This window comes from Botryllus schlosseri, chromosome 15, assembly GCF_051294905.1.
Source record: "Botryllus schlosseri isolate E-star chromosome 15, Bs_hap1, whole genome shotgun sequence".
Lineage (NCBI taxonomy): Eukaryota > Metazoa > Chordata > Ascidiacea > Stolidobranchia > Styelidae > Botryllus > Botryllus schlosseri.
In genome coordinates this window covers 17,170,427-17,194,451 of record NC_137250.1, presented here as the reverse complement: position 1 = coordinate 17,194,451, position 24,025 = coordinate 17,170,427, and the positions used below count along the sequence as shown (strand labels likewise).

The window sequence follows — 24,025 nt, the reverse complement described above, 5'->3', positions numbered from 1 at the left end:
AAAGTTTGTCGCCATTCGTCACCTGACATTTCAATCTCCCAGAAAATAGGTAGTGTAATAGATAGTGTAATAGATAGTGTAATGGTTATGCGTCCGGCTTCTCGAGCGGTAGGTCGTGGGTTCGATCCCCGGCCGGGTCATACCAAAGACTCGAAAAATGGTATCCGCAGCTATCTAGCTAGGCGCTCAGCAATCACGGATAGCATGGAGGAGAAAAAAAACGGGGGCGCAGACTAGATGACCTCATGGGGCCGTATCGCAACTCCGTCGCCAAAGCATCTCGATGGTGCAGGCGAGAAAGAATATCATCTCTCTCTCTCTCTCTCTAGGTAAATCCAATCCAAATCCTAATCCGTTCTGAAAAAAATGTCTAATCCAAATCCAATCCAAATCCGACAAAATTTCACAAATCCTGTTTTTTCAAAACCTAATCCTAATCCATGCTCATCTCTGATGTTTACCGAATTTGTGATCGACTATAGAAGCCCAAATGTGTCCCCATATGTACATCGTCGACAAAGAGTATACGCAAGATGACAAGACTTAGTTATCTACCTATGAAATCAGAATGATTTCAAAGGCAAATTCAAATATTTATAGTACTTGGCTTGCAGGATAATCACAGACGAATTACCTTTAACGGTCGAATTGTAGCCCTCACTGCACCAGGGAGAGTTTGACAACTATAGTCAAATCCAAGGAAAGTACATCGATCTCCAATCTTTGAAAGTCATGATAAGCACTGCCGAATTGAACACTACGTTCATGTTATATATGCACTGCCGCAGCTGAATTTTGCCTTGAAGCGCAGACGAATGCTCTGCCATCACCATGACCAGAACGTCGGTCACGATGCATACTAACGATATGAGAAAGCACTTTCGGACCAATCCTCTCATGTTACTTGCATTGGAGGAGCTTGACGTTTTGCGAAAACGTATGACTTTACCGAGAAGGTATGCGAACAGCAGCAGCAACGAGGAATGCAGTACAACGCTGCCGACCGTCCATAGGTACGATAATACGAGATCGGTGCTTCACGCCGTTTCGGAAACGCAAGCCGATTTCACCGGATCGAATTTGTATCGGTGGAATCCGAATATGATGGCTGAAATGGATCGAGCGAGTGACTATAACTAATCATTGATGGTAAAAAGATGAAATCCGAAATCCAAGATACCAGTAGCACATCATATACAATACACTGATACACGAGTAAAAACATATGTATTCATCAAATTTCCACCATAACGCAAGGTGCAATCATGTTATCAGCACTTCCTTTCAGCCTGTCCAAATTATATTAGAACTAGAATTATAGCCACACGGTTCATTCCAAATTAGACTAGAATTAGAATTATAGCTGCACAGTTTTATTGCAATATATTCGAATTCGAATTTTAGCTACACCGTATTTCCCAAATTATATCAGAATTAGCATTACTGAATTCGCAAAAGAAATGCAGAAAAAATTAAAGTTCAACTCATATCAAATCATACGTTCTCATTCTTTTGACAATCGAAAATGCTTGGTTCGTTTCGCACTAGAATTCTTCAGTGGCATTTTCAGAAAAACCAGAAATTATATTCGAATTAAAATTAGAGTATAGCGACATTTCACAAATTATATTGCCGGCAATTTGCTCTAATGACTCCAATTAGAATTATCTTGTTGTCCAAGTCTGCTTCCTGGCACCAGATTTTTCTTTCACGTCCACTATAGAATTATAGATGCAAACACTAATTATTATTGATTGAGTCAAATACATCAATTCTTGTTGAGATATATCCCAAGGAGTAGACGGTTCTGTTCAGGCGCACAAGTTTTTTGTGATTTCTTGAGATGTTACAACAAAACTGACCCCATCCCACCACCGCGATATATCTCAATAAGAATTGGTGCATTAAACTCTCCCCTCCCTACGGTTCAAATCGGTGTGAAAGCGGTATTTAGTGTCAGAAAGTGATGTATACCGGATTTTCACCGCACTCTATAGTTGAAATTCGCGAAATACACGATTTCATTTACAGCGTATATATTGTTCTGGATGACGAAGCTAACAGATCATAGTAAAATTGTGTCCATGAAATTCGGGCCCGTCTCTTGTAAATTGGAATTTCATTTCAGACCAGAAGCAATGTATATAACTGTATAGCTCCTGAAGTATGAAAGCGCACTTGTACTATAATTTGTGAGTTTACTACGTTTGTGAGATCATGTTAGCACCGAGCCGTATCTACGTCTAGTAAGAACAATTTGTGCGGTTTTTGCGAACCGATGCCACAAATGTGTCAGCTTTAGGTTGTGCTTCGATTGTACTACGGCACAACGGTCGCATATAGCCAATAACGACCACTTTAATCTGTCCTGTTAAGCGTTTTCTGATAAAAGCCATCCACCAGGGCCATTGTGATATATAACAATGTAACACCAGGTCCGCTCAAGCAGTTAGCGAAACGCGCTAAGTTTTCCAATGTGATAGTCGCATGTTACTCTCATGCTATAATCGTGTCTAGTAGGCCTATTTGTATTGGGGAAAAAGACGATCCTTTCCCTTTCGAGTTTCGACCTGTGTGGATTGCTTTTGCTTTTGACTTCACTTCACAGTTGAATTCATATACGTTTTCATCCCAGCTGCGACCTTGGCGGAACGGAACAGTTATGAAGCTGTAAAAATTCAAATGATCATTTTGTGTCTCGTCAAAGTGAGATGTAAAAACTGGTAAATGAAACAGGAATACGTGACCAAGATCCGCCACTTCATCTTCAGGAAGCAGGATGTTGTGGACTTGACCAGTTATGCCAGTGATTACTAACCCTTTTCATAATTATACACTTCAATGCAATATCATGAAGGATGCTGGGGTTGCAATCTTCACGGTATTCCCAAAAGGATTGTGGGTTGGGTTGCATTTATAACAAACGGTGTTTTAGAACAGTGGTTCTCAACCGCCGGTCCGCGAACCGGTGCCGGTCCGCGACGACATTCCTGCCGGTCCGCGAGGTATATTACAATTCTATACCTTAAATTCAAGATGCAATGTGAAAAGCTTGTCCATTGATAAAATAAATAAAACATCAAATCTTAAACTGATGCAGAACTTTGTGAGGTAACATTAGGGCTGGTAATATGTTCGTCTTCATATAAAGTTCAAGACGTGTCATTTGACAACATGAGAGCGACAAATACAGAACAGGTACGAGCTGACTCATCACTAAACAGCGCAGTTTGCGCGATTGTTCGTTTTTGATTCATTCATTTTGTGCAGGACCATAACTGAGGCACCCCAAACCGCCAAAGTAAAGAGCCCAAAATTATTTTTCAAATTAACACAATTCATGGCGTATTCTTTTGAAACTTTTTCCAACATTTTTCAATTTCTTTTCGCGCTTTGCGCGATTTAGTGTCACTAAATGTCTTGTTTATTAGGTGCCCTTCTCCGAGAAATATGCATGATTTATAGAAATAGGCATTTCGGCGTCCGCCATTACCACGCCGCGACGTACCAACTCATAATGAAGTTTAGGCTAACATGGGACTCGAAAGATGTGCTAAAAATTCGGCAGCGAGAAAACCGATTCAGTCATGAATGATCGAAATTTTACGCTATTGGCGCGATGAAGCAACATAAACTCTCTGCTTACACTGAGCAGAAAGAATGTCAGTGGCGGCTCGTCCTATAGGGCAACTGGGGCATTGCCCCACCTAATATTCTGTTCAATAACAATTCTTTACCATTTATAGACGCACACCAATCTATATATACCGAAATCACAGCGAAAGTCGTATTCTTCTTGTCCTTTCGCTAGTAAATGCCCATATATAGCGAAGTCTCTGCGAAAATCGAATTCTCTTCCGTGTTTTCGCTTTGCGAATGCCTAGCCGGGGCATGCCCCGGTAGCGCTCATAACAAGCTTTCACTGTCTATTCTCTCAAAGCCGCGCACAATAAAGAAACGGTGATTTACTCTCTCCTATTCGTAAAATGGCCGAGCAACCGGGGCAAATATGCTGGTCGCCCCTAAGGTGTGATGTAACAATCGTATCTATATCTGAACTCGATTACCGTAATATGCGTTTAGTGGACCTTTGCTGGTATAGGTCGATTTTGATGGTGTTTCACACCATGAAAACTCTTGAAATTTGATATGTCATGTCGTGATGGTGGTATTCAACACTGCCCCAAGTTTCAGGGTTTCTACTTAAAGTTTAGGGTAGTAATTCCGTTTCCGAAGTTGAGTGTGTGCTGATCCGTCACGTATCGCAAACAGATTTTACTCAAAAGCCGGTATTGGTATCCATTGATTTTGACGATGTTCAATACTGAGATCGGTTATGAAATTTGGCACGGTAAGTCTTAATGTTAGTATCGAACGCTGTACCAAGTTTCAAGTTTTTCACTGAACTGTGTTAGTGGTAATTTCGTTTCCTAATTTGAGTGAGAGCTTACTCGTCATTTATCGCTAACAGAATATACGCAAAGCCGGTATTGGTATCTATTGATTTTAACGATGCTCCTTACCTAGATCCGTCATAAGCTTTTGCACGGTATGTCTTGGTTTTAGTATCGAACGCTGTGCCAAGTCTCAAGGTTGGCACTCGGTGATTAGGGCAGTAATTTCGTTATCAAGTTCGAGTATGGTAGAGATGTGCTCCGATCTGACACTTTAGCATACAACGCATTGCGGATTTCACGCAAAAGCAGGTGTATCTGCGGTAACGTTGACTGAGATGATGATATCATTCTCAGTTTGCATTCAAATATTTACTTTGATATTATATTCTCCAATGTCAATTTCACCGTGAAATTGTGGCCTTCAAGCCATTTGCTCACAACCCCCTGCTGTCAAGCGCGATAGCTATTTCGTTTTCGATGGCGGCTAACAGCTGATCACTTGATCAGCCTATTCCTCAGTAAATTTTGCGCAAAATTCGGTATTGGTCTGTTCGCATTATTTTGACAGTGTACCATACCGGAAAGGGCCATGAGACCACTGCTCGATGATGTCATGTAACAGTGTACTAAGTTTAAAGCTTTCGTCCACGTATTTATTCGGTAATATATTTTCCAAAGGCGATTTCGCAGCAGACCTATAGACAGTAATAAAGCCGTATGTGTCGTGTTACAGTCTCCAGTTTCAAGGCCAAAATCTCCTATGCTGTAACGAGACCGAATTTCCGAGGCTGCTATTCTTAGTTCTTCAGAATGATGTTTTGGATTCAATATGACAGGCCCAATCTATGAGATAACAATTGCGTATCTGTCCGAACTAGTTGACCTTTCCAGTTAGGCTTACGTTATCTCTTGAGTTATAGTCATTTCCAGGTCAAGTGCGAACATGAACCGTGTTGAATCTTTGTTCCGTACGCCGTTTACGCAGTTACCACACTTAAAGTCACAGCTCACCGGCGGACCTCTCGTGGCACATATGTTAAAATCACTGTTGCCGGCAAATTCATGTTACCGTACCATCATTAAGTTACTTGTTTACGTTGGAAAACGCCATTGTGACGTCATCCTAATAAAAAGTAGCTTGCAGCCCTTGCCCCACCACCCGATATTGTCACGAGCCGCCACTGAAGAATGTGCTGACAAGTACAGGTGAAACATCCACCCCGCTGCAGGTTCTGGGGGTGAAACCCCTGATGTTTGTCTTGTCGCGCTGTTGGGGCCCAAGACCAACGTTTTGGGGGAAAGGCTGACGAAGTGCTTTTTCAGCACGGATTGGCGGATCCGCGGATGATCGGTATAGATGCTGCGTGGTGTTTTCTTGCTGCATGCATTGTATTCGTAGATGTCAGAGTAGCCTATGCCTCCGGTGGAAGTGGGCCATAAGCAAAGTAGCGCGACAAGGTGCTATAGGTTCGACTCCGAAACGCTTTTTCTCTCGATATTGTCAAAGAGAAGAATATTATTCGAGTTGGCGTGGTCGGTTAAACCCACGGCATTCGGCGCGAAAGACTGTAAACAACTCTCGGCAGTAGCACGTTTATCTGGACAAGGCTATTTCACCTCGGCCCAGCAGACTGACTACCATAACATCACTAGATACCATCATGAAGATAATTAATTACGATCAAAACCAGCTAAATGTCACTCGCTAGCATTATATAATTGCAAAAAAACGGTTGCATAATCTAAATTTTAGCTTCGTTTCAATTTTGAAAGTTCACCGGTCCGCCTGGACATTTATTAAAATTTTACCGGTCCGCGAGGTGCCGGTCCGCGACGACTTTCCTGCCGGTCCGCGAGGCATTTTGCAATTTTATACCTTAATTCCAAGAAGCAATATGTTGAAGGCTTGTCCATTGATAAAATAAATAAATATCAAAATTTAAACTGATTGAGAACTTCGTGAGGTGACATTAGGTTTGCAAACATTTGACTTGAAGTTCAAGCCGTGTCATTTGACGACATGCGAGCGACAAGTACGAGCTGACTCGCTAAAATGCTCAGTTTGCACGATGATTCGTTTTCCATTCATTCATTTTGTGCAGTAGCCTAGGCCCTATCGTAACTGCCGCACCACAAACCCCCAATTGATGGGGGCCAAGCTTGAAGGGGGCCTAAAGTTATTTCGTGAATGAACATAAATTATAGAGTATTTTATTTGAAACTTCATCCAACTTTTTTCAATTTTTTTCACGCTCTGGTCGATTTTGTGTCACTAAATACCTTGATTATTGGGTGCCCTTCCGCCAAGAAATACGCATTATTTATAAGATTAGGCATTTTCGGCGTCAGCCATTGCCGCGCCACGACGTACCAACAATTGATGAAGTTTAGGCTAACATAGGAATGCAAAAAGTGTGCCAAAGTGGCAGCGAGAACACCTTGGCCGAAAACGTATATGCCCTTTGTAGACCGAAAACCTTGATATGCATATGTCAAATTGTCCATAGGCCCCTAAATGGTTGGAGCTAAATTTCGCTGTCCTGGCAATCTGTACCCCACAGAGAAAAGTTATTTTCCAGTGAAGAAAAAGCAATTTGGAACCTTGTGCGTCTTTTAGCTTAGTACGCTTGGGCGATTTCAATATCCATTCACTCTACAACAGACAAGGTCATGAATTGATGACATGCCACGAATTATTTACAAGAGTCCTGTACGAATATGTTTAATTTGATTACATGCCTAAATTTTCCAAGAAGACACCTCACTCAGATCTACCGGATAATCTGATAATTTCTAGAAGATAAAAAAAAGCTTATAGTAATATGTACGCAATTATCAATATTATTGACTGATTCGGTCATGAATTATAGAAAATCCCCACGCATGGCGCGATTAGGCTTCGTCAGTGGTTCCCAACCGGGGGTATTCCCCCTGGAGGGAATTTTGACATTTTTAGGGGGGAATGTGGCTTTGGCGTTGTATCGGAAGATCCACAGGGTTCACAATGTGTGGCGAAATAGCGCAGTGGTAAACTCCACAGCTGCAACACCAATTGGTTCTGGATTAGAGTTCAACCAAGGTCGACTCCAGAATTCCTACCTAAGTGCTGGGGGTTTATCTGGGCTCCTCCTTGCCATCTAATCCGTGTAAGCGGTGTCTTATAAAAGCCTAGAAATGGTCCGTGCTATAAGTCGGCCGCTACGGAATATAAAAAAACGCAGGAAATTGGCCTGGCTCGCGATAGCCTCCCGACGAAATTGCTACTAAGCAGCAAAAAGTCAAGCTGAATTCAGCACAAGGCCGCTGGTTAAATTGTTTACCTTTGTAAAGTCAACATATGAGCTAATGTGAAAAACATATCAAATTCATCGATTCGACTCAAGGCCATAGCAAGCGGGCTTATAGTGATTTATGTTTCGTCAGCGGTTACCCGACCGGTAAAAAAACAAGTCAAGGTTAGCTGTACTTTGCCACAGTGTAGGTAGTGCGGTCCGCATTCGACATAGTTCGGACATATCTGAATATGATTGTCCAGTAATTGCTCAGTCAACAATGGCTGTGCGTTAAAAAGCACCTTTTTTAGTCACGGGCAAATTTTTCATAGGGGGGAATTTCAGCTCAAATATCGGCCAAGGGAACCACGACACGAAAAAGGTTGGGAACCACGGGGCTACGTGTAAACTCTCTGCATGCACTGAGTAGAATGGATGTGCTCAAAAGTACTGGTGAAAGCATCCTTTTAACCGTGGGGTAGGGGGGGGCAAGACCAACGTTTTTCGGGGGATTGACTGACGATGTGCCTTTTCGGCACTGGTTTTGTGTATAGCCATAGGCCAGGTATGGCTGTTGCCAGGTGTTTTCGTGCGGCGCATTGTATCCGTAATAGCCAGAGAAGCCTACTTCTGGTGGTAGTGGGCAATGACAAGGTGCTTGGTTCGACTCCGAAACACTTCTCCTCTCGATATTGTAGAAGAGAATAATATTATTCGAGTTGGCGTGGTCGCTTAAATCAACGGCAAACGGCGCGAAAGACTGCGTAAACGACTCTCGGCGGTAGCACGTTTACTTGGGAAAGGCAATTTTACCTCGACTGAGCAGACTCACTACCGTAAAACACATGGATGTCATCATGAACATGATGAATTACGATCAAAACCCTCAAGAATTTCACTCTCTAGCACCCTGTACTTGCAAAAAAACGGCTTCCTACTTAAATTTTGGGTAGATTTACGCCTTACGCTTACGCCTTAACGGTATAGGCCAGACCGGACAATGTATATTCGGCGTCTGAGTATTGCTACGTTGATATTGAGCAGATAGGCTTTTCGGAGTACAGAACTTCAATATTGCAGCAAGCAATTCGTTCATATTGCAAATTTATTCCACTCGAAGCTTTTCGACTGGCCCTCTTCAGGAGTGACCGCCAGTAAATGAGGTTAACCAAGTTCGAAATATAGAAGGAATTTGGTCGTTGTGGTGTAATAATGACAAGTACACAGAGTCGCGAACGGGAGTAAACAACGCACGTTTACGGTACAACGCACACAAAATCAGCTGTAAAACAGCCGAACGACAAAACAACACTAATGGAAGATTCCCAGCGTGTAGAGATGTTCCTTCTGGCGACAGAGGATCGGATTTTGCAGCTTTATGATAGTTGATTCAAGGACCTTTAAATGAACAAGAGAACGACCACGAGCAACTATGGAAAACTGATTGTTATTTTAATGTTTTGCACACTCTTCGTGTTTCAAGAGGTGCTGTCCGATGGTAGAATTACATGCTGTTACTTGGTCATAATCAGTAATCAGTAATCACGCATGGTAACCAGGGACTGTGATGATGAAGAAGCCATGTCATCACCCCGCGAATTCCTAATTTGACGATAGACGTGTTGACGAATTCTTTGTTGCAAGCGCTGAGATGTGCGACCCACTTACCAACTGTCGCATCGGCAATTCGGCATGTATATTGGTAAATTGTGTTACTCTGATCAATCGCAGGAAGCACGTCCTTACGCGTTGCTGGTAGTAAAGATTTCGTAGTAAATATGACACGAGGTTCCACTTGTGGAAAACAATGACTCACGGAGGACTTAATCTGTTTTTCAAACCTGTTACAAGCTGTGCCTATCCACGGGAGATGCAAATAAACTGGGCACCTTCTCGGTCCAAACGGCTTATCTTTATGGCAGTGGCTCCCAACCTTTTGTCTTCATTCCCCACTTCAGATATATTCCGAGCCTTCATTCCCCACCAGGACCGTAACAGCACTTTGTCAGCCTCGCCAAAAAACGTAGGTCTTGGGCCCCCAGAACCTCGCTGAGCCTGTACGCTTTTTCCCTGCAACTTATCAGCTACATTGGGTCTATTGTTTAGTGCGTCGCCTTATTTCGACTAATCGCGCGAAGCTGGGATAAGTTTCACGAACATGGGATTTGGAAAATGGCGGAGATGGAAGCTCACCAAAAGTGCATTGGTACAGATCTCTATGGTTTCTTAAATAGGGACATTGGTAAAGAGTGTAAAAGGGGTTTCCATACTTGCTACCGATATTACCCCATTAACAAGTTATAAAGCAGTAGCCAACACCTCAATCGCACGGATTTGGTTTTATGATACAATAAGCACATAAAGTCAAGATTGATCCCGTACGCCTGCTAGATTTTTTACATCAGACAGCTACATTAATTTAATTGATCGGTTGAATATGAATAAGCATCATTCGCTGACTAAATGTAATATATTTCGCTGTTGATGCTGTGTGATTGCGGGTCAAGCTCACGGCAGAGAGTCACTAAATATCCACAAATGGAAAACTGGATATTTCGAGCAAACTTTTGTAACAAAGCAAGTAAAATTTTTGAGATTCTCAAGGTGCATGCTCGTTTCGTGTTATTTTTTATGCTGCCAGCGCCATGCATAGTGTCCCGCAGTAGAAATGCAATAAATTTCATACAAAGATGTTATAGTGAAGTGAAAATTGTAATATATGAAAAAGATTCAAAGTGCAGAACCTACCAAGGTTCGTTTGTGAACGTGAACCTCTAAATTTCTGCGGTTCACACACAGAACGCGAACGTGAACCTCACGTTCACACCATCCCTATCCCATCTTGCAAAAATTGACAACATGCATGACCAATTAGGCTACCACAAAAAGTAGTTTTTATGTGTACAATAATGACAAAAAGCTAGCATAATTGAATATGTCATGAAGAAAAAACTTAACCTGATTGAAAAAACTGGTTGCATTTTTGTGTTCAGCGCCAAAAATTGATCCAAAATCAGTTGAAACATCTTTGACATTTGAATTTTTTTTAAAACGCAGCACAGTGTTAGTTGCGACTCACCTGTAAATAATATATAGCAAAGTACGTGTGGAATCTGAAGGCGGCATGCATACTCCGAGCGATATGACCAAACAATCACACATGCCCGAAAAGGATACCCATGAAAGGATTTTCAATGGCAACCTCATTAGAATGCATGAGAAGTAAACCTTATTATGCCACAAAGAGACAGTTCGCAGCTCGAGCGCATTGCCGATAACGACAATCTGTCAGAGGTGTGCCTGTGCAGTGTGCATGTACAGTACACTTAACGTTATCAGAATACATCTAATCAGATCCTGTCAACGCTGATATGTGCAATACAGTCAGAAACTCGCACAGTCATTATTTATTAAATTCCCAGCGATTCCTATCTACAGGGCGATCACAACGCGCTGCCAACGATGGTAAAGTGTAGCGTCGACTTGAAATGTTCCATAAATAAACCAGCATGCAGTGCAAATGGGCGCAATTTTGCAAAAAGGTTCCAGTCCATCTCATTTGTACATCACCATGGTATATGTGGTATATAAATTGGGATCGAGTAGAAGCCCAAACGTGTCTTCAAATGCACATCATCGCAGAAGCGTCTACGTAAGATAACAAGACTGCGTTATCTGCATATACAATTAGTACTCCATGAATGTCAAAGGTGTCGTAGGGTAAATTTAATTATTTACAGTACTTGGCTCGCAGGATATCACAGACGGATTACCTTTACGATCGCATTGTAGCCCACGCTGCACCAGCGAGACTTTTGACAACTGTTCAAATCCAAGGAAAGTACATCGATCTCCAATCTTTGAAAGTCATAATAAGCACTGTCGAATTGAACAGTACGTTCATGTTATATATACACTGCCGAAGCTGACTTTTGCCTTGTAACACAGACGAATGTTCCGCCATCACCATTACAAGAACATCGGTTACGATGCAAACTAATGATATGAGAAAGCACTTTCGAACCAATCCTCTCATGTTACTAGTGTTCGGGGAGCTTGACGTTTTTCGAAAACGTATAACTTTAACGAGGGGGTATGCGAACAGCAGCAGCAACGTGGAATGCAGTACGACGCTACCGACCGTCCAGAGGTACGATAATACGAGCTCGGTGCTTCTCGCCGTTTCGGAAACGCACGCCGATTTCGCAGCATCGAATTTGTATCGGCGGAATCCGAATATGATGGCTGAAATGGGTCGAGCGAGTGAATATAATTTATCATTGATGTTAAAAACATGGCATCCGCTGTTGTATTACAACGTGGTGGAATGATAACAAGGTACAAGCAGATTATCATGCCAATACATGGATATAAAACAGGTGTATTCACCAGAGTTCCACCATCGCATAGGGCGCAAATCATGTCATTGATACATTCTGGTACAAAATTTCGCTTTCACACCTATTCCAATGGCTGAAAACGAATCCAATACACCAATTCTTGATCAAGTCAAACATCAATTCTTGTGGAGATATATCCAGGCGTGTAGTGGATTCTGTTCGCGCGTTCCACTTCTTTGTGATTTCTTGAGGTGGGCCAACAAGACATAATCCACCCCCGGGATATATCCCAATAAAAATTGGTGCATTTAACTCGTTTTCTCTAGTTGAAATCTGTATGAAAGCGGCATTTGGTATCAGAAAGTGAGGTATACCTGATTTGAATCGCACTCTATAGCGGAAATCCGCGAAACACACGATTTTCATTTACAGTGTTTATATGGTTAATTGGTTATGGATGACCTAGCTAACATATCATATTACATTGTGTCTATGAAAATTCGAAGCCGGCTATTATAATATAATTCCAATTTCATTTCTGATTTGTAGCAATGCCCAGAAGCAATGCCCATAACTGTTTAGTCCCCGTAGTTGGAAAGTGCACTTTTACTTGAAATTGTGGCTTACTGCGACTGTGAGACCACGTTAGCGTACCGACACGTTTCTACGTCTAGTAGGAACAATTTGTGCATGTGCAGTTTATGCAAGCCGATGCCACAAATATAAGTCAGTTTAGGTTGTTACAGAAATTAAGTTTTGTCAGTGAAACATGCCTTTCGATTGGAATGTAGCACAAGGGTCGCATACAGTCAATAACGGCCACTTTAATCTGTCCCGTTGAGCGTTTTCTGACAAAAGACGTCTACTAGTGTGATGTATAGCAGCAGGTTGGCAAAGCAGTTCACGCAGCGAGCGAAGTGTTCCAATGTTATGGTCCCTATGTTACTCTCATGTTAAAATCGTGACGAGTAATTGTATTGCGCAAAGACGCTCTTTTCTCCTTCCAGTTTGGACCTGTGTGGGTTGTTGTTGCTTGTGACGTCAGTTCATTGTTGAATTCGTATAAGTTGTCATCCCAGCTGCGACCTTGGCAGTAATAATGTACGGAACAATTATGTATCTGCGATACGTAAACTTAAACTTCGAAAGTGTATTTTGTTTCTCGACGACAATCATGGGATTTACAAACTTTATTTTCGGGAAGCAGGATACTGTGGACTTGTCCGGTTTTCGTAATCCTACACGTCACTGCAATATCATTAGGGATACCGGATTTGGAATATTGACTGTATTCCTAAAAAGATTGCATATTACTTTACAAGGTCTTCCCTTGCGAATTCGTTTTGGCGGTTCGGTTTCGTGTTTCATCTTTAATCAGATTTCAGAATGACTCTTTTGCTGCTTTGTTTCCTATGGGGCTCTTTAATAAGATCAACTCTGATACTGCTGAATGAATGCAGGGGTTTGTAGACTTAAATTACATCCAGACATGGATATGGATTAGGGATGGTGTGAACGTGAGGTTCACGTTCGCGTTCTGTGTGTGAACCTCTGAAATTTTGAGGTTCGGGTTCACAACAGAACCTTGGTAAGTTCTGCACTGTGAACCTTTTTCATACATCACAATTTTCACCTCATTTCAACTTTTTTTTATTCGAATTTATTGCATTTCAACTGCGGGCCACTATATGCATGGCGCTGGCAGCATGAAAAATCAACACAAAACGAGCATGCACCTTGACAATTTCAAAAATTTTACTTGCTTTGTTACAAAAGTTTGCTCGAAATATCCAGCTTTCCGTTTGTGAATATTTAGTGACTCTCTGCTGAGAGCTTGACCCGCAATCACATAACATCACGAGCGAAATAGACTACAAGTAGTCAGCAAATGACGCTTATTCAACCAATCAATGCGATTGATATCGTTTTTTGATGTAACAAATCTAGCAGGCGTATAAGAGGTCAATCTTGACTTCATATGTTTATTGTATCATTAAAACCAAATCGGTACGATTTAGGTGTTGGCTACAGATGTATAACTTGTGGGGAAGCCTAATATCGATAGCAAAAAAGAAATCTTGCAGCAAACAATACGTTCATATTGTTAAATTTATTCCACTGGAAGCTTTTCGACTGGCTCTCTTCAGTTGGGAATCTTCCATTAGTGTTGTTTTGTCATTCGGCTGTTTTACAGCTGATTTTGTGTGTGCTGTACCGTAACCATGCGCTGTTTACTGCCTTTCGCGACTTGTGCTCTTGTCATTATTACGTCACAACGACAAAATTATTTCTATATTTCGAACTTGGTTAACCTCATTTACTGGCGTTCACTGCTGAAGAGACCCAGTCGAAAAGCTTCCAGTGGAATAAATTTAACAATATGAACGTATTGTTTGCTGCAATATTGAAGTCCTGTACTTCGAAAAGCCTATAAAAATGAAATCTGTTTTACACCCTGCTCAATATCAATGTAGCAATACTCAGACGCCGAATACATTGTCCTGGCCAAGACCGTTACGGCGTAAGCTTATACTCCCTTGCAAGTCCTCGTCGAAACTGTTGGCAAAGCGACAGATGATATTGATTTTATGGTAGCATTATATCATTTGATTGCCTCAGTTAATACATTTAGCGACGTTTAAAACGCCAATATGTACTTCAGCATCGTGGCATTATGTGGCCCGAGTCGTCGCTATGTATCGTGTATATTAATATAGGGCAGTGGTCGGGAACCTTTTTTGTCCAAAGAGTCATATTGGCCCAATTTTTTTCATCTCAACTCCCAAAGAGCCATACATGCCAATCAACTGTTACGTCACAATTTATATTCATGGGGTCATGGTAGCGCTGATTCGAACTCACTACAGGGATTCCTCGTGTGGGCCATATTTTCTCTGTAAAAACTGGTATTTATTGTTCGAAAATAACGCTCGAAACGAGAGGAAAGGCACATCGGGCCAAGCCTCACTATTGATAACGCAATTGTTCGTAAGCAGCTTAGAATTTATTATAACTAATATTATTCGAATGTGACTGTCACACTGATTCTGAAAATATAAATACTTCTCAATTCTCAAAGTATTTGGAGGTAACAAAACGTTGCGTTACACGTCTACATTTTATCGCCGGCACTACACAGAGCTATACTTACCAATCAAGAACTTGGATATCTATGGCGTTGTTTGTAATTCGGGTTTGTAATTGTGAATGTCGCATCCACAGCAGTTCATTCCGCGCCGTAGATTAAGAAGACAATGTGCATTTGAAAACTGAGTTTTGAAATGGGCGTCGCCATGTCTGCTATGCTCTTTCATTAATTAACGTATCGCACAATTCAAGATTTCGAGTCGGGTACATAGAATTCGTGAGTGATATTGGCCGCCTTCGTGACAGTAACTTAAATTTAATGATTTTGAAAAGAGTGGGTCTGATGCCCCAAACCTTAAAACGGCGTTGTCTTTACCTCTCAAAGACATGTTTATACTGCCACGAGAATAGTTTTGGCTGTGATGAAAATTTACCAACAAGTCGCTGCAATATTGACCAATGCAGTGCAAAAATAAATATTTGACAAAGAGCCATATCTTATACCCAAAAGAGCCATATATGGCTCGCGAGCCACATGTTCCCGACCACTGATATAGGCTATTACTTCATTGAAGCATAGGGTTGGAATTAGCAATATGACGTCGCGTGACGTCATGAGGTTCGCGTTCACACAGAACCTTTCAAAAAGGTTCGCGTTCACACGAACCTGAACCTTTCAGAGGTTCACACCATCCCTAATATGGATACCTGGGTGATACCGTGTAAAGCAGGCATGAATTAGTTCAAGTTCAATTCGATGAATATATTGGGAATCGGAAAAGACGACAGCGGCTGTTACAATTGCATGAATCCCGGATGAACTTGCTAGTAAATCGCGAGTGTAAAGATTAATTACCCAACAAGGAATGCTAAATTGCACTTTTTGGAGGGGGTAATTACCCACACGTGCAGAACGATTTTGTTAGTCCATCCACTATTTTTCGTCTTTTGTAGACCAGATGAATGAGTCACGAGATAAAAGCTTCAATCATAACGTAAAGTATAGATAATTGCGATGTTATCTGGGGATAATCAATTCTCTATATACTCAATCACGTGTACATAAATTTAAAGCGGCTGTCCTTATAGTCATAAATCTATATATTCGACGAGAACATGTATATCGATTTAAAAAACAAGAATACAAGGCAGATATATTTTCAATGTCTCACCACACGACGCAAGGTATACCCCGACGATCAAAATCATCGATAACCACTGCAAAGACTTCAAGGTAATTCGCTCCAATTCACTCTGAAAAGTGGTGTTCCGGAACACGACATACTGGCGAATCCAGAGAAAGGAGTATATCGTGGCGTCGAGGGTCACGAGTATAAACACTGAAACGGTAAATGTTATGCGAGCGTAAATGATTTTACTTATCCCGGGAATTTACATTGCATACAGCCTGAAATAAATATATGTCTTTTGTAACCTGAATACAGGACTTACACGTAGTGGCGCCAATTTTACTACTGACGTAATATTAAAATAGTAAAAATCGATCACCACATGATATTGGTCGCCTTATTAAATTCGTTACTGGCTCCACCATATTATATATATGGTTGTCTTCAGCCAAATTATGATATTATGATTGTGCACTGTGAATTTTGCATCACCTTCGTAGTAGCAATATAATTATATGCGAACCATAAGTAACTGTAGCGAACATGGAAGTACATATGAACCATATTGTTCTTTGAATGAAACATTCACAGCCACCACAGACGGATTAAACTTTGTAATAGGGATGGTGTGAACGTGAGGTTCACGTTCGCGTTCTGTGTGTGAACCTCAGGAATTTAGAGGTTCGCGTTCACAAACGAACCTCGGTAGGTTCTGCACTGTGAACCTTTTCCATATATTACAATTGTCCACGTCAATATAACATCTTTGGTTGAAATTCTTCACATCATAACTGCGGGACACTCTATGCATGGCGCTGGCAGCATAAAAACATCCACACTAAACGAGGATGCATCTTGACAATCTCAAAAATTTTACTTGCTTTGTTACAAAAGTTTGCTCGAAATATCTAGTTTTCGGTTTGTGAATGTCTAGGGACTCTGCTGTGAGCTTGACCCGCAATCACACAACATCAAGAGCGGGTTACGCTGCATGTAGGTAGTCAGCGAATGTTTCTTATTCAGCCAATCAATGAAATTGATATAAAGAATAGGCGACATCGTTGTCTAATGTAAAAAATCGAGCAGGCGTACGGGGTCCATCTTGATTTGATATGTTTTATGTGTCAAAAAACCAAATCCATGCGATTGGTGTGTTGGATACTGTATAGGGTTACCATACGTCCTCTTTTAAGATGATGTGTCCTATTTTTTGAAAGTGTCCTCGGAGGACGCCCTTTTGTCCTCCTTTTTGAGAATTTTGGTCATATTGATAGCCAAATTCAACTGAGATGCCGTAAAGCAGCACCAAAGTGACGCTCAGGCGGGTATTTCTGGAGCTGGGCAGAAAGTTGACCTATTTTTAGTCAACCACCTGACAATGTGAAGGGGAAATGGTATTTTGGGCGCTGAGTGAGAAAGATGACCTTTTTAAAGTCAACCGACCACCAATTTACCATTTTTTCAGAATTCTCCTCCGGATATGCTAGTCTGAAAATTCTGAAAAAGTGTGCTATTTTCACATTTCCAAAACATGGTAACCCTGCTACCGTATAACTTGTTAATCAGGTAATATCGGTAGCAAGTACAGAAGCTTGTTTTACACTCTGCTCAGTATCAATGTAACAATAGTCAGACGCCGAAGACATTGTCGGGTCTAGACCGTTAAGGCATAAGCTTATATTTCCTTGTAAGTCATCATCAAAATTGTTGGCAACCCGACGGAAGATATTGATTTAATGGGATTATTTTATCATTTGATTGTTCCATTTGACGACGGTTAAAAAGGCAGTATGCACTTCAGCATTATGGCATAATGTGGCCCGAGTTGTCGCTAAGTATCGTGTACAATGTACATCAATATATCAATTCACGGAAATGTAGGATTGAAATCACCGATATGACGTCACGTGACGTCATGCGGTTCACACCATACCTACTTTGTAATGAAATGACTATTTCGCCATGAGGAAGAAAGGCAGCTGTATTGAGCCCATGCTTGAGGCAGGAGTCCCTAAAACACCACGACCTAGCCCGTATAATTACGATTGAGCTTTCTACAACAATAGTGACGGGCCGTAGACGACTTCTGTTCGTTAGACATTCATAAGAGTGCACGCTACCCGATTTTAAGGTAATCCGTATAGTTGCAGTCTGTGAATAAGTAAACTAATAGAGACTATATAGCCTAATATTCACGAACGGATTTGTCGATTAATTAGGCAGTAATAAGGAACAACTACACTATATATAATGCGTGAGTACCAAATATTTCCTGCTTACCAATTAGGTTCTTCGTTGCATTGCAGGCTTGAGTAGAGGGTATGGTATAATTGTATTTCACTAGGGTCAAAATCGCGTGAAGCGCTGTTAAGCAGTAGTTAAGGAGGCATATTATCCCAAGCCTTTTCTTGTATGTCCGTCTCGCATCCGCTGCAGGAGGCTCCGCTACCCTGACTGCATATGTTATCAGAGCAATCAGCAAATAACAGCAGACTAGCAATAATAATCCCAGTGCTGCGTTTAGCCCATAATTGGCGCTTGTTCTCGCGTCAGAAAGTTCAGTCCCAAGGGTAGTGGCGTTGAACACCATTTCAGCTGTTACAGGCCTATGTACCGTGTATTCTAATCCCGTTACGACATCTTATCGCAAACTGCCTGGATATCTAAGAATTGGTCAAAGCAAAGTAAAGTAAATTAGCACCCAATCATACCAACCATGATCATACCGCCCTGACAGAGGTTTGGATACTCCTGCACTGCATCATTCTAAAATCCGACCACCGGTGGAGATGGTGGGCCTGGAGAGCTTTGCGTTCTGGATGTCGTGAACTTCTCTCGGAATGATAAAACAGCACGCGTCCACGCACGCACGCAAGCCGTGTTGGATGGCTCTCCTTTTGTATATTGTGCGGATTTGGTATATCACGAATATATATACGTCGATGTTCGGCCCAACGGTCATTGTGTGTGATGCGTAAGGCGCTGCATATTTCCTTCTCCTTACAAGTTACGCTAATCAATTGATGTGGAATGACGGGAAATTTCGTGGTAAAGATGCCATAGTGTTTCTTCACCTAGACAACTCTTTCACTTGAAGCTACTAATATCCACACTATTTAAGCGTTTATCCTTACCGTACAATAAGATTAATGGCTCACTGAGCAATCTGTAGTTTTTAGTAGCTATTTTCCATGACGTTGTGGATACTGTATGTCGAGTTTGATTGATGAATACCTCTGAATTTACTTTGCAATCATAGAAATTCCAAAAATAAATGAATAAATAGCTTCCTGGGGCAGAGAACTGTAATATACAATTGAATAGTACATTCAAATTGAAAATACCCCGAATATTTTCGGCTGGCACTCGTCAGGGGTAATCGTCAGCAACAAGTAGAGAATTGAAAAGAGCATTGTATATCAACAACCGCATTACAAAATCTGACGTCACCGGTATGATATCCCAAATAATCATAGCGAAGACGTGATTTTAACGACACCCAACTGCGTCCTGCAACACGTGAATACGTTCTTCCTGCACTTCAACAAAGTAACGTAGTTTCTGGATATAAATGCCACTATGATTGTGGCTACGTGCGAAAACAACGCTATGTTTGCGGGACCGAATAGAGCAACATGTTCCTGGATTTATTAGAACACGGGCATCACGATCGGAGAAAAGCTCACCCTTGACTCACCATGTGAAGCTTGATTCAGAACAGGCAAAGGCCATGAATCCTGCCCTTGGCAAACATTTTTTGGGTAATACTGCTTTTGCGAAAAATTATCGAGATAACAGATTTCGCATTGCGGGGAGCACCGTTCACACTTTCATTTGATTGGCTTGGAATCGACTTTTATTAAAATAAGCCAACCAAGTCTATGTGCCAACAGAAGGAGTTAGTGTACAATTTAAAATAGTACATTGAGCTTAAGCGCTCTCTTCGCCCCGATTATTAAAAATCCATGCCGGTTTCATGTCAATATGAATCTACTATCATAAATATAATCGTACAATGAATGAATACTAATATTATATATACTGGTTTTCCGTGAAAACAAGTTTCCTATAACGTTCTGTTTAAAAGTCGGTGACCTCTTGCATAAGAAAATCACGTAAGATTATGGTATAACAGCCATATCAAAAATATTCACTACTAAAGAGTAACATTTATATTCGCGCCGCGCATTGGTGAACGCGTGCGCGAGAAATACCGATTCGAAGCTTTGCATCTGTGTTGGCCGAGAGCAAAAAATACGACTTCAGTGTTTTTCTTCACGGTCGCTTATCAAGCATAAAGGAATAGACACACGGCTCATAGACTAGCGGCAACCCTTCGTACGCATTAAATACATCGATAATAACGCGTATGTACGAGTTAGAACTAGCGGCGGCAAACGTTTATCTCCTTGAGTTGAGTTCATTATGCTGATGCACAGGTTGCTGCTGATATTGTTGATTGTTGTTGTCACTGTATATGCCGGGGATGATGCGAGAGGTACGAGAATAAGTCAATGGTTAATATAACTGTGTCTCAAGTTTCCCGATTCTGTTTCAGCAAAGAAGCATCGTCTTAAAATGACATTACCCGAAGTTTGTAACACCCCGGCTGGACAGGATCTATCGATTTGTCATCCTGGAGGACTTGAAAACATTGTGAACCAACACATAAAAGACAGGGGGTATAAAGGAAGTGTGAAAGTGTCTAAGCACGACGAAATCTAGCCCTATATTCGTCGATTTGTGGACTGACTGGACTCCTAGCTGTGTGTATACAGTATATTTATTACTTATACTCAATGCTGATGTGGGATAGGCATAAACCACCTTTCAATGTATGAGATAAGGACTGGCGTCTCATATATATAGTATATAATATACGTCCAATTGTCATATTCAGCTCATATCTCTCTGTTCTTGATCTCGTGCAGCTTCATTTATATAAAGCAATGAATTGAAGTTATTGCCGACATTTGACAAATAGGTATATGTATTTCGCATATTTAAGGTTGCAAGAGAGACGTGGATGTCTTTAAATTAGTCGCTGAGTTCAGGAATTAGCTTGTCGCCATTTGATATAATGCCTTTTTGGTCAAAATTGCCGCAACCTTTGCACTACATATCGCCTGCTATAGGTGTTATAGGAATGGATGGCTGTGGCAAGCGGTGTCGCTTTTACCAGGCTGGATCGAGTAGTTCTGTTCTTGGAGTCCTGGAGACCTAACTGTTGCCGCATTGTAGCGTAGACTTTTTTACAATCACTATTAGCTCAACTTCACTTAAATTTGTCACTCAGCTGATATTTACTCTATACTTACACTTATTCCTCCAAAACGTTATTAAGCATACAATAATATAATCGAAGTGATCAATAGAATGTCATGCATCTGAAGGAACAGCTCGTTTGTTTTGCTACCAGCTCATTGAATAGTGAAGGCAACGCATGCAGCTCCTAGAGATGGCGTGAACGTGAGGTTCGCGTTCGCGTTCTGTGTGTGAGCCGCGGAAATTTAGAGGTTTGCGTTCACAACAGAACCTTGGTAGGTTCTGCACTCTGAACCTTTTTCATATATTACAATTTTCACTTCATTTTAACATCTTTCGTTCAAATTTATTGCATTTGAACTACGGGCTATTCTATGCATGGCGCTGGTAGCATTAAAAATCAACACTAAACGAGCATGCACCTTGAGAATCTCAAAAGTTTTACTTGCTTTGTTACAAAAGTTTGCTCGAAATATCCAGCTTTCCGTTTGTGAATATTTAGTGACTCTCTGCTGTGAGCTTGATCCGCAATCACACAACATCACGAACGAAATACGTGGTCGGTTAATGGTGCTTATTCAACCAATCAATAAGATTGATATCGTTTTTGTAAAATTTGAGATGGCATACGGGGTCAATCTTGACTCAATATCTTAACAGGATCATTAAAATCAAATCCGTGCGATTGAGGGGTTGGCTACTGCTGTATAACATCTTAATGGGGTAATATCGGTAGCAAGTATAGAAACCCATTTTACACTCAGCTCAATATCAATGCAGCAATACTCAGAAGCCGAATACATTGTCCGGTCTGGCCTAGATCGTTAAGGGGTAAGCGTATATTCCCTGGCAAGTCCTCGTCGAAATTGTTGGCAAAGCGACGGAAGATATTGATTTTAAGGTTCGCGGTTCAAAAAGGTTCGCGTTCAGACGAACCTGAACCTTTCAGAGGTTCACACCATCCCTAGCAGGTTCTGTCTCGTGATTTTCTCATGAATTCGTGTGGACACAGTACATAATATATGTATGAAGTGATAAAGGTCTGAATCTGTACGCTCCTGTCTACCGCTTGCGATTCGTGTCTATATACTTGATAATATCAGTTTAATACACGAAGCAGAATACAGATACAGTGAACAACGTGTCGTACTCAGTCACTTACAACAGATTAAAACGAATTATACTGCAATATCTAAACAAATTGAAATATACTCCAAGCCAGGGGTTCGCAACCTTTTCTGAGTGATAGCCACTGATGTGTGTGTGTGTGTGTGTGTGTGTGTGTGTGTGTGTGTGTGTGTGTGTGTGTGTGTGTGTGAGAGAGAAATGCAGTAGTTTAAAGAACAACGAAATGTGGCTGAGATCTATCCAGCTGAGCCCGTTAGCTTCGAAATAACATCTGACAACTGCTTTGATGTCAACAGCAGTTATTGTAGTTTACAAGGTATAGCAGAACTAAATTTTTTTCTTCAACTTGCATTTATTCTAGCATCGGGCGAAAGCAATTAATTAACTTTCGACAGCTATATCAGTATACTTCTGAAACTGAATGCTAGCCTGCAGGGTGTTTCCTTCATTTGGGTGCACGCTTTTTGGCAAGCATCAACGGTCATGCTGTCAATCCTTCTTAGAGTTAGATCATTTGAAAGCGCAACTTGTTAATTCAATAAATAAACCATACACCGTTCCCCCTCAACCCGAGCAGAGTTGGATCAATTACATTATTTCAGTTAAATTACAATTACAATTACAATTACTTCCATGCATGTTTCAATTACATTACAATTACAATTACTATATGCTAAAAATATCAAATTACAATTATAATTACAATTACTCCTCGCATGCTTCAATTACATTACAATTACAATTACAATTGCTGCTGTTGAACATGTAATTGAATAATCATAAATTCAACCGTGCTCCTTGACAACCGTAGCGTCGTAATTAACAACAATTCAAGTATTCATGTTTCATTGATGATACGCAAATACCCGTTAATTAATAAAAAGAAAAAACGTTTTCGAACTATTCCAGTAGTTGGATTTGCGTATATAGTATATAATTAAAGAAATAATATTATTTTCTTTCGAGGGACGTAGGAATTAGGATGAGGAGTAAGAACAAAACCGTGCTTTGTCAGACAAGACGTTATATAATATCCAGTGGTTGGGTTAGTTAGCCAGACGAAGTAACGATGCAGCATCGTGATCTGAAATCGTATTGTAGATTGCCAACCCACGGATAGATGCGCAAGATGTGAGTCACGGATGAATGCACCGACAAACGTACTGCAGAGCCGGCTAAAACCAGCAAACTTTGTAGTCCTAGAGCTGGCGATCCAAGCGTCCAAATTTGATGCATCTGGTCTTTATCGTATAAGCTATTGATGCACTAATTCCGAAAATTAAAATTAAAATCTCGTCAGGGCAACGTAACCGCTCCAAAATAGCCGTTTAAGGCCGACTGTTCTGAAAAGTGAGAGCGCCGCAGCAGCATTACCACAACAATGACCAATTACGCCAAGCGATTGT

At 41.1% G+C, this 24,025-nt stretch overlaps 1 protein-coding gene and 1 long non-coding RNA gene across 5 annotated transcripts; one reads left to right on the top strand and one right to left on the bottom strand.

Moving 5' to 3' along the window:
- Positions 1–560: 560 nt before the first annotated feature.
- LOC145457114 (uncharacterized) lies at positions 561–19,413 on the bottom strand. Of its 4 annotated transcripts, XR_013920786.1 has the most exons (4): positions 18,507–19,402; positions 16,269–16,436; positions 11,443–11,914; positions 8,642–9,067 (listed from the first exon to the last, which is right to left on the bottom strand). XR_013920786.1 is itself a non-coding variant. In XM_080335279.1 (3 exons), the coding sequence occupies exons 1-3, from the start codon at positions 18,814–18,816 to the stop codon at positions 1,038–1,040; spliced, it is 549 nt and encodes a 182-aa protein (XP_080191405.1). In that variant the 5' UTR covers positions 18,817–19,409; the 3' UTR covers positions 561–1,037. The 4 variants fall into 4 exon arrangements, 3 of the variants coding, with proteins under 3 accessions (XP_080191405.1, XP_080191403.1, XP_080191404.1); XM_080335279.1 differs by lacking the exons at positions 8,642–9,067; positions 11,443–11,914 and adding an exon at positions 561–1,108 and having other exon boundaries at positions 18,507–19,409; XM_080335277.1 differs by lacking the exon at positions 8,642–9,067 and having other exon boundaries at positions 11,062–11,914; positions 18,507–19,400.
- A 1,114-nt stretch (positions 19,414–20,527) lies between these two features.
- On the top strand, positions 20,528–21,189 carry LOC145457116 (uncharacterized). The gene is made up of 2 exons (XR_013920787.1): positions 20,528–20,724; positions 20,785–21,189. It is a non-coding gene; the product is annotated as an uncharacterized LOC145457116 (long non-coding RNA).
- The last annotated feature ends 2,836 nt before the right edge of the window (positions 21,190–24,025 follow it).